General features: G+C 37.9%; 1 protein-coding gene across 2 annotated transcripts in view; it reads right to left on the minus strand.

Annotated features, from left to right (window-relative positions):
• Positions 1-9,789, minus strand: part of fndc1 (fibronectin type III domain containing 1) — a 43,831-nt gene extending 34,042 nt beyond the window's left edge. Inside the window, exon 1 of one of the 2 annotated variants that reach the window (XM_015369820.1) lies at positions 9,542-9,789. In XM_015369820.1, coding sequence (XP_015225306.1) covers positions 9,542-9,614 — 73 coding nt within the window. In that variant the 5' untranslated portion in view covers positions 9,615-9,789. The remainder of the gene's footprint in view (positions 1-9,541) is intronic. The other variant, XM_015369819.1, reaches the window with a different exon arrangement.
• Between the last annotated feature and the right edge of the window lie 1,820 nt (positions 9,790-11,609).

Consider the following 11,609-nt stretch of genomic DNA (forward strand, 5'->3'; position numbering starts at 1 on the left):
GTGTTTTAATTACTTAATATTTTAATTTAGAGTGGACGAGGAAGGATTAAACTGTTAAAGACCTCCGAAGTGGCAGGCGGTCACGAGGTAACTTCTGTTAAAGCACGTGTCACCTGATTGTCTGTAAATGTATGGATATCTAAAACTTTGGCTTCTATTTCTGTAATTTTCACAGCGTTTAATAAAGAGCCCGTCTAAAGGAAGCCGGGCCTGTGTTGTCACTTTGGAGTTACATTTATATCAATGTTCAACACTCAATAGAGGACCTACAGCAAATCATGTGACGTGACACTCGGGACTCCACCTTCTTTGTATGCAAAACAAACCTTGATTCCAACGACTATCAGTGATAGCAGTTTTTCTCCATGTTACCGTGAAAATACCAAAAAAAAGAGAAAACATAGGAATCTCAAGCTCCGGATATGGTTGTACCAACTGACAAGGATGAAAGGACAGCATCTCTTTATCGCTTCCCTCAAGAACGAGAAAAGCAACAAGATAGGTGGCTGCTGTGAGGAGACAGAGACAGTATCCAACTACAACTAGCAGAGGCTGCAGTGGTCCCTTCTTAAACAGTTAGTTGTTATGCTTAAATGATTATATAAATTGCCTTTGACGCTTTTAAAAAACAAGTGGAGAGTTTCATCTTTTAACAGGCATGGAGAACTTCCCTCAGCGTGATATAAGCCTGGAGGGCGCCAAGGCTATACTTGCCCCCCGCCAAGATAAACATCATCTTCGTTTTTTTAAAGTGGCAATGATTGAAAGCGACATAAAACAGTAAGGTTCCTATTGGGAGAAAACCTTCTGGTCTGAATAGCTAACAAGCTGTTATATGGCCTGACGTACAGTGTGTTCACCAATCTCCCCTCCTTCCGGAAACATGATGAAGTGCTCTCCCATGATTTGTTTACATAAAATAGCTGTAGGCATCTAAACTTTTATACGCCTTCAGTGCTTTTCATTAGAGATCTGCAATTCAGTCGTGGTAGGGGAAGTGGGGGATGTCCAATGGATGGCAGTCTTGTATCTGAGAAAACAACCTAGCAGGTATTATAGGGGTCCTGCACTCTAACAAGATAACTTTTTGCAATGTAATCGTGTTTTAACTCACCATCTTAATGTATAAAATATTTATTTAAATATTGGTAGATTTTCCAGTCATTTTGCATTAAATCTCTGTAATAAATATCTTGCTGTATCATTAAGGTGCACGTAGGTGGTTTTATGCCGTCCTGAATGGAGGCATAAACAGACAGTGATCATGTAACTGCACAACCTCTATAGAACATTTTTCATGGAAGCAAAATAAAATGTGTTGTGATTTTATCAAAAGAAGAAAATACAAGTTCAGGTTGAAGAGAGGTGGGGTTGGGAAGTGGTGGCCTAATGGTTAGGGGTTTGCGCTTGTTTACTGGAGGTTCTAAGTTCAAGCCCCACTCCCACGGACTGACACTCTAGCTCCCTGAGAAAGACCCTTAAGGGCAGATTATACTTCTGCTACCGCACACATCAAATGTCGCTTGGGTCTGGTCGCGAACCGGTTTGCTGGTATGTTTCTTCACCGTCGGTCTGGAATTTCTAGGGACGCACAGCAGTTTCCCGCCAAAGCACAAGGGGGAGCCTATTCAAGAACTCGCGAGAACTTCGACGGATGGTAATGAGAATTTCGGCAGTGTCTGCGGGAATGTTTATTTTCCAAAACAACAATGGCGCGTCTGCAAGATATCATGGTCATGGAGACGGATCTAGAGTTGCTAGACATCAAAGAGGAAAAGGCTTTGTTAATGGAGTTGGAAAAAAAAAACGGTTAACCTTTTATTTTAGTTGTTCCTCGGTTTTTAAAAATGGCGCGCCTCAGGACCAATTCAAGAAGGACGACCACACAGACAGCCAGAAAGACATACCAAGAACCAATCAGAGCTGCTTTTTGTCTGCGCACTTCCGCTTGAGGTCTGCGCAGGTTTTCGACTGTCAAACGCGTAGTCAGGATTTTTGAGGTGCGCGACAATGGTTGCAGAACCTATGCGCAGGGGGCGTGAGACAGATTTGACGGATGCAGAGGCTATGCGTCAGAAGCATAAATTGGCCTTTAACCCCACACAGCTCAGCGGGCGCTGCACAATGGCAGCCCACTGCCATCCCCAAAGGGATGGGTTTAATGCAGAGAGTGAATTTCGTTGCTTTGTACTTGTGAAAATGTAATGACAATAAGGTTAAATTATATTCTAAGGTCTAGGCTTATTAGTTCTTCATTCATTTAGTTTCAATTCAGTTTATTTATATACTGCAGCACAAATTCAAAACACAGGTCGTCTCTTGAAACTTTACAGAAACAATTCAATTGAATCATAGAGTTAGATTGGTTAAAAGTTTTCTAAGGAAACCCATCTGATTGTATCGAGTCATCGATTAAGGATTTTAGGGAGAGGAATTTCACCAGCTGTTGTAGCTGCTCTCCTCAGACGCACCTTTGGATGCACTTCAGTCGTCTCTGTTTCCAATAATCCTGTGTTAATACACATAAAGGGATCTGTGCCTTTATCCAGACTTCTCTGTGTGAGTTGGACTCTTTGGAAAATGTATGATCCAAGGGCAAATCTAATACTCCTAATTATATCAAGACTCCTTTAAGCGCTACAGATGGATGCTTGTCTTCCAACTAAAAACAATTTTGGAATCAGGAAACTGAGGAGATGTTGCATTAAAGTCAACCAGAGGAGGCTCAGCTGTAGGTCTTTGCTACAAGAGACAGAAGCAGCAATATGAAAGTTTTTCATCTGTTTGTGACTGTGATGTGGAAGCATTGACAAAGAGTGACTGAATTAGATGAAGGAAAGTAACAGGTATGTAAAGAATGAAGGTAAGAAGTCAGGGTGTGCCATTTGTCTTTTATAACCTTGAGTGTAGGTTAGATTGATATAGCACACATGCACACCTGATGACCCACAGACAGACCGGCAGACACACACATGTAGGTACATGAATATTTTGGCACAAGAAGCACCATCAGCTCAGGCCCGGGTTTGAAAAACTGCTGTAAAAAATGTTCCAAAAAATTATTAGCGCAGTTGCAGCTGCATTGAGGTTTTAAAACAGAACCCTTTTACCCTACTACAAAATCAAACTGACCCTTCATTTACCCCATAAGAAATCATGATCACCACCCGATTATAGCAAACTGAATTTTCCCACAAAGTTTTAGTAAAAACCGTGGGTAGTGTTAGATTTTGGTATGCCTTCTGTCACTTGTCAAACACTAAATCCTTTAAAATAAATATACAAACACAAACAAGCTCATCAGCTTTCAGGTCTGATTAAACTGATTCTGCTCTGGTCTATTGTTTTGCAATGAAGCCCTATTGCATATTGGGAGTTATTTTCCTTCGGGAATGTGAAGGTCAACCAAGTCATAAATCTTTTGCAGCATCCCCCAATCTAATTAGGCTGCTACAACCATATTTTGTTGGAGTCGGAGATAATCTGTTGAGGATGATCTGTAGGATATGTTTTAGATCTCACAAAGTATTTTCCACATAGGCCAGGATGTTTGGGAATCATGGCCAAACATCTATTTAAACATTTTGTTTGTGTCCCATATATGCTTCAGGTTATTATCTTATTTAGGCCTTCTTCCTATATGTGTTTCCTCTTGACACTTCTTGATAAAGATCTGATTTGTGGAATGCACAACTAAAGTTTTTGACCCTCCCTGAGCTCCAAAAATGGTCTGTGGAATGCCTAAAGCTCACACAATTCAAAAATCGAAACTGTTTATTAATGCAAGACGTTTAATGGTAATGTGTGATGCTGGATTTTCATATAGCATCAGAGTAAATACTCACCACAAAATTTTATCTGTAAAAATAACTAAAAACCAAGTGAACTGCTTTACTTTTGTCAGTCAGTAGGAATTTATCATAAACTAATATTCTGGTTATAACATGACTGAATGTCAGTGAGCTCAAAGGGGCGTGAAAGCTTTTTCAGGGCACTGTGTGATGTTGAGGCTGCAGAGTTCATGTTCAGGCATATGAGTCCTTAGTCTTTGAGTATTTATTTGAGTATATATTTGTTCAGTTTCATGTTGGTTTAAACTATTACAGAAAGAACTAAAAATGTAGAACTAGCCTTTGGGGGAGATTAAGCGACACGGTTTTTGTTTCAAGTCACGTTTTTTGAGCTATTATCCAAATAGTTCAGATTCTGTTTACCACTAGCTAGGCAGCAATTATGGTATTTTTTTGTTGTGGTCTTACTTTTTGTTTGCTTTTTGTGGAGTTTTTGCACAAAGTTTCCTTTTTCTGTGGTATCTCATGTTACTTGAATAGTGTGTCGTTACATAAAATTTGCATTTGCAATTACAAAACACTATTTTGCACTATTTCCATCCAGTTTTTCAAACTTTTTTTTTTTTGGCAATGGCTGGTTCTACAGTGCGATTTTGATACCAACTGCTAAAACACTTGTGTTTTTATCTTTCATCTCAATTTATGCCTCATTGCAGAATTCACCCATTTCCACTTCTTTCTTTTCCAACAGTCTGAACAGACTTCCTGTATCTATACTATTTCCACATGCTTTAGACATTTGTGATGTCTTCTCATTTCTAAACATCAATCATTTTCTATGCTTGCTTGATCTAATGTATGGCTGCCAGTGACATGCAACTTGTTGTGAAGCATCTAAAAAAGAATTACTTTTAAAAAAAGTACCCATAGTACTGATATTTGCACCAATTAGATAGACTACACTTAGTAGTGCATAAGTGTAAAGTGAAATGACAAGGATGCAATTTTTTTTTTCTATCTATAAGGAAGACCTAAAACATTTGTAGTGCATTTGTATCAGCACTACAATAAATACAACAGATACACATAAAGAGCTCAAAATTGGACAGAGTAAACAAACAAAATCATCAGTTGAATAAGAGGTCAAAGTAGTTATCTTAACTTTTTGAAAATCTCACATAGCACTGTTTAATCTATCATGTAAAGATGAAAGGAGCTCTCTGCAAATCCACCAATACATGGCCGTCAACCTGAAGTTAAAGGATGGACAAGAAGAGCATTAATTAGAAAAGCAACCATGATTTCTATTATAAATGGGGAACTGTAGGATGTATAGCTCTTTTTACAGTGTTAAAGTGTAATGAAAAAATCATTGTCGAAATTAATCCTCCATTTGTAACAAGCCATTTAAGAGACTCTAAACATGCAGAAGGTGGTCTAGTGCTATCATTGCTCATCACCCTTGCCAGATCATCTTCCTCAAATGAAACATAGTAATGAAATAATAGGGGGAAAGTTATAGTGATAAGTATTGGATGATTATGAGTAAATAGGCTTTAAAGACTTAAGACTGCCCAAAGCATTCAACTGGAGCTACAGTGAGACTGAAATCAAATTATATTTATTTATGTTAGAATTATCCAGTTAAAGTCACAACCTAACTCCAAATAATAATCAGTGGAAGACCTAAACATTGAAGTTATCATCCTGTATATGGTGCTATTTTGTTAATATAAGGAAAAATATGGGGACTTAGATCATTCAGATTGGATGCAAAAGACATGCTTCTTTAATTGCAGCAAAGCGTGGCTCTTCACAGTATTAACGTAGAGAGACCAAATACCACAGCAAGTAACTTTTTTTTAAAATAAATGATGAAAACCATGTGTCTTTTTCTTCCACTTTGTAACTGTGCTCTACTTTGAGTGGATTTTTTCACATGAAATTCCTGAAAACACTAAAGTTTCTGGATGCAGCATTAGTAAATGTGAAATACTTGAGAAGCTAAAGAGCATTCCGGGCTGCTTTAGTAAAGTTGGTGTTAAATTTTCTGGTTTATTTGAGTCTGCCACCTTCATCAATTGGCTGAACTCTGACACTATTTAAAGTTAAGAGGATGACAGATAGAACAAATTCCAAAAAATGAGTGTTAAAACGTGAGTATTTTTATTTAAAATTCAGAAATTACTAACAGAATAAGAATTGAATAGTTTTGAATGACAACATAATTTTAGGTCATTTATTGCTTTTTCAAGCAAAAGCAGCAGCCCCCTGTAATTATCACATGAAACCATCATTTCCATGTCAGTGAATGTTTTTTCAAAACAGTTTCCTTTCATTTCCACTATGTATTCACTGATGAAGGGTGGCAGTCTACTTAACTACCCTCCTGCAAACACCTGAGCAGGCTGAAATTTGCTGGGCTATGACAGGTTTGCTCATCCTAAAGGTCTTGTTTGAACAACTGGAAGGATGCCCAGAGATGACATCAGTACAAATTCGCTCATGCCACTCCTGACAGATTTGGCGGAAAGCCAACCTGCTGTGGGGTGGGGTTGCAGGTCAAAACCGGTGCCAGTGTTTTGAGTTTTTCCAATTCACTGGAAAATACTGGACATACAGACGTATGTCATGCCTGCTGACACCATGACAGTAAGCATGTGTTCTGGAGTTATTTCTATTTATGATTTCATTAATTTTTAAAGCTTTTGTTGTGAAATGCAGCGGACCTGAAGAACACCAAAATGTTAAGTGGAGCAAAGAAATAAAATTCCACTCGCCTGCAGGAACATGATCCCATCTTTCCAGTCACTCTCTCCCTTTCTCATTCTTCATACACTTTCCAGAAGCTTTTATAATAAGGCTGCATGGATAGACTTGACATTGGCCATTAATGACTTTGCTCCTTTTTTCACATTTTAACAGCTCCTAGCAGAGCCAGCCCAGGGAATATGGTAAGTTTGTGCAGAAGTAGGGGACACAAAAGCAATACTTCAATCTCTCAGAATAAAATCTCTCTTTTGTCAAAATTACACCCATAATTAAATGTTTATCCATAGGGGTCACAGGGCTGGTGCTTATATCTAGCAGTCTATGTGCTAAAGAGGGGCAGTACACCCCAGACAGATTGCCAGTCTATTGCAGGGTAGAGACATTATAACAGGGCAATTTAGAGATGCCTATTATACTAAGAGTCTTTTTTTTTTGACTGCTGGAGGAAGCTGGACTACCTGAGAGAACCCACACATGCACAGGAAAAAGCAATCATTGAGCGGTAGTACAAACAAAGCTGCTCAAACAGAGCATTAATTTGATAAGCAACCAACTGGTCCATGGCAACTCTGAAGGAATTTCAGAAATACACATCTCAGATGGAAGATTCTACTAACAAACACACACAAAAAAATAAGCACTTTCATAATCTGATCTGTCTGGAGAAGTAGAAAGAGAAAAAATGGAAGTCCTGTGTGCTTTCTGTCATAAACCATACAGTGCACACATCAGAAATGGGGTAGAAGGTGTCGAGGTAAGAAGAAACCTATTTAGGTTTCGAATCACATATGAAATGCTTTTTGTGCAAGAAAATAAAAACTGCACATCCGTCTGAAGACATCTTCCCCATAGCGTAGCACCGAGGTGGCAGCATAATGTTTTAGGAATAATTTTCTTCAACAGGGACAGCAAAGTTTGTCAGATTTTATGGGGGACGGACTGAGCTCAATACATCTTTATGCTGAAAGAAATTATGGTGTGTAGGTCTGAGGACTTAAGGCTGAGTAGAGTTGAGCAGGTCTCCGTGGACGAAGTACGAGCCGGAGCAAGAGCTGCAGCTGTTTATAGTTAATGCTGACACTAGTGCAGTATTCTCTGAAACACCAGGGGCAGCACACCTCTAGACATTGGAAACGTAGTGAAAAGTGAGGAAAAAACACCTCACACACACGAAAACTGCTGTGTTCCCTTTCAAACGAATTATTTGTTATTAACTTAATTCTGTATTTTTCAAAACTTTAAACACATAAGAGTAAAACCATCAAGAGAAAACCTACTTTTCACCTCTTTGTAAAGATATAAAACTATACATTTTAGAAAAAAATTTTTTTATCTTAGTCTATTTGTTGTTGTTATTGTTGTTGTTTTTTTTAATTAGTACGCTTTTCCCAAAATGCTTGAATAATGATTTATTTTCTTTGTCAAAGGTATGCATTTTTTTTTTAAAATTTGGAATGGAACAATGTGCGCGGCTGCCGAGCCGAGTTAGGTGCATGACCACGCGGAGCAACTGCATGAAGTGACAGCATGGACCCTGTGTTCTGATGTGATTGTGTCACTGTTGGCATGCATCCCCTTGCACACCTGCAAGTTTAAGCCTGTCATTTTCAAAGTTAATTTGCTGTTTTGCCATTCTGTGACAGTGAATTCTAGGTATTGGCTCACTTGTTAATTGATGACAAACTTAATGCTTAAAGCATAAGTGATTAGGTTTGAACAACTTGCAGTTTCATATGATTATGATGATTAGTGGATAAGTGGTGGTAAATGGGCACCAAAATCAAATGCAGCTTTGGACCCCTTAAACATAGACTCAGCACTGCTTCCTGCATACATCTCATTCTACGGTGTCTAATTTCCTCGATTGCACTTTTTGTGACTTCTTTTTTCCAAGAAAGTTTAAAGTTACATCCAAGTATTGAACCCTAATTTCCTAAAGTATCTTTTAGGTGTTAATGCATTAAATGGATCATTGACAACACTTGATAATGCCTAAAGAATAGACCACAACAAAGGAAATATCTGTCTATATTTAGGGAAAGTAGTGATGTCATGCACTAAGTACTTGCAGTTGAGAATCAGACATATAGAAGCTCAACTTATTCAAGATGTGCACTGGATGGAAAATAGGGAGTCTGTTTTTTTTAACCCAGGTAAAATCATTTTTTCTCCTGCATAATATTCCACAAGCTTTATGGTGATTTCTTACATTTAATATATTTTTATTGTCTGGATAAATAGGCAATGAAAATTTATTCTTTTAAACAACTCTTTGGAAGATTTTAAAAGAAGTCCTCTGATTTAATTTGTTGCCTGTGCATGCTGAAACAAAATGGGCTGCACATTTGTTATAAATGACGTGCTGGTTAAAACCATTTGGCTCAGTCTTGCTTTCAAGTATATTCAACCCATTCACAATAAATAGCCCATGAAAGATTTGAAGGGTGAGACACAAAACCGTCTGACAGGAAAGAAAAAAAGTGCCCTTCTAAACTGAACTTTACAGGCAGGCCATTTATTACCACTTTCCAATCTGGCAGAAAATCACCCAAAGGAAATTTTTCCCCTCTTTCCAGTGTTGAATGGCTTAAAGCTATTTATTTTTTTCATAAGCCACTGCAAAGGGATTTCAACAAGTTGATTTGCTCATTCCTCCCCAGTGCATTAGTCTTAAAATCAACTTTCAATAAGAACCAGCACTTTTAATATACTGTTTAACGTGTCAAAAAAAAGTCAAAATGTATGCTTCATATTATTCTTATTAATGAATAATTCCATCTATTTCTTCCAGCTATGAATTAAAGCTTAAACATGCATACCATAAATGTGTGACTTTTAAAAACAACAATAAAATTATTAGAGTATTGTAAAAATAAAATAAATAAACTGGCACATGCAACACAAACTTAACCAGAACCTAGTATGCTGAGTGCAAAACAAGCTCATCCTTAAAAATCTAATAAAAGCTGTGTGTTTACCTGTCCATCCGCGTTGTGGAGCTAAAAAGGTAAAGAATAACGCCAAAAGCGTCCTGCTTGCAGCTGAAGCCATAGTGAATGTGACGCTGTGCAGCTGTGGAGCGCAGGAACAGCTGGAAGCAGAGGGCAGGGACACAGCTACCCTCCCTCCTCTGTCTGCTGATGGGAACCGCGTTAAATCCCGCCGAGTGGTTATAGAGCTGAATAGATCATTCCAATTAGTTGTGTATTTTGTGGTCAAAAGTCATTGGTTTGACTAGGAATTGGGAAAATAACAAAGATAATTAAAATATAAATGAATATAAGATCTGTTTTCTTGCACGCGCAACAAACTTTGACTCACAAAGAGCTGTGACTGTGAGCAGGTCATCACAGTCTTACAGGTGCTGCATATTGCTCTTTACTGTTGTGCAAATGATGAAGCCAGTGTAACTTAGTTTAAGGAAATATCTCCCTCTTCAGGAAGCGAAATTAATTCACCCAAAAAAAAGAAAAAAAAAGTTTTAATTCTTTTTTTTTTTTTACAACAATTAAGTTAAAAGCAGCTGTAGTTTATAGCAAATAAAGCATTATTTTCCTACTTTTTCTTTTCTTTATCATAATATTTGACAGTATATGACAGTATAATTTTAGGATAAAGTGTTCCCACCGTAGAGCTCCACATCATAGCTCATTTCTAACCAAATATCGCGCAATTTATTACACCTTTAAAACGAAACATTGGTAACAAAGACTGGGGCAGAGCCCAAAATCGCATGCGTCTCTGCATTTGATTTAAGGACAACTGTGGCCACAAGATGGCGCTGAGATCCCTTTTGTGTTTTAGTGTAGAACTGAGCTCCTGCATCCAACCAGTCCAACCATTACAGTTGTTTGTTTTCATCTTAGAGTGTGTGTTGCCAGTTTTGAGCAAGTCAATGTCTTTCAGGGACATGGGCAAACATTTCCTCTATTCAGGAGCTTTTTTATATATGTTCCAACGGATATTAAAAAGAAACATTTGATCTCTTAATTTTTTATTATTGTATTTTAATGAGAATGCTGATTTTGGTTGTATTTATTGTGGACATAAGAATAAGTGTAGGGGTGTGGTGTGCACTTTTAGAGCTACTGTGGAGGAGATTGTATAAAGCATTAATGCTGGAGGGTAGGGGGAAAAGGTCACCTCCAACTCTGTTCTACATGAGTGGTTGTAAGAGACACCTCAAAGCCCTAGAATAGGGATGTCAGTGCTACACACCTTAATCAAATGGCTTACCGTAATTACCTCCTCAGTTAAAGTGAAGTTGTCAAGAGCCTTGAAAATTACATCATTATTTGAGTCAGGTGTGTTAAAGCTGAGATGTATCTCAAAGGTGCAGGACACTGGTCCTGCAGGACTAGATTCTGACATCCCTGTCCAAAAAGTACTGGTGAAATGTTTGATGGTAAGATTGAAACTACATATGAGAAAGGTCAGCTTTACTACTTGAGGAGGCTTAAGTCCTTTAACAAGAAACAAGAAAATAGGGACAACATTTGGGTGCAGATATACACACAATTATGCTGACATCATAGAGAAACTATTTTCTGGCATAACAATACAAAAAGCCGTCAAAGCTTGATGAGGTAGCTGAGGACAGACAACTAATAGTGCCATTCAAAACCTTGTGAAGGTGACTCCTAATATTTCCAAGCAATAATAAATAAACAGAAAAGCTCAAAAGATGTTTATTCATCTATACCTTTACAATGAAAAATACAGGTTAACTCAGCAAGAGTCTACTGATTTTAAGTCTGTGGAAATCTAATCTGATTTTTGATAATCTATTCTAAACATCTTGTTCGAAGCATTTTCATAACATTTTTTTAATTTTGGCATTTCTATTTCATTCTATTCTCATACTTTTGCTTGTTGTCTTCTGCTTATCCAGGACGATGTGAAGGAGAGGAGGCTCTAAGGGACTGCCTGGCTACCCTATAGAGGAAGCTCATGGAGACTTGAACTCCTCCGCTTTAGATTGGAACTCTCCTCTGTCCTGTAAAGTGGAAGCCTATCTTTTCCAATCCCAAACTGCAGACACAACTT

The sequence above is a fragment of the Cyprinodon variegatus genome, unplaced genomic scaffold (assembly GCF_000732505.1).
Source record: "Cyprinodon variegatus isolate N-32 unplaced genomic scaffold, C_variegatus-1.0 Scaffold38, whole genome shotgun sequence".
Lineage (NCBI taxonomy): Eukaryota > Metazoa > Chordata > Actinopteri > Cyprinodontiformes > Cyprinodontidae > Cyprinodon > Cyprinodon variegatus.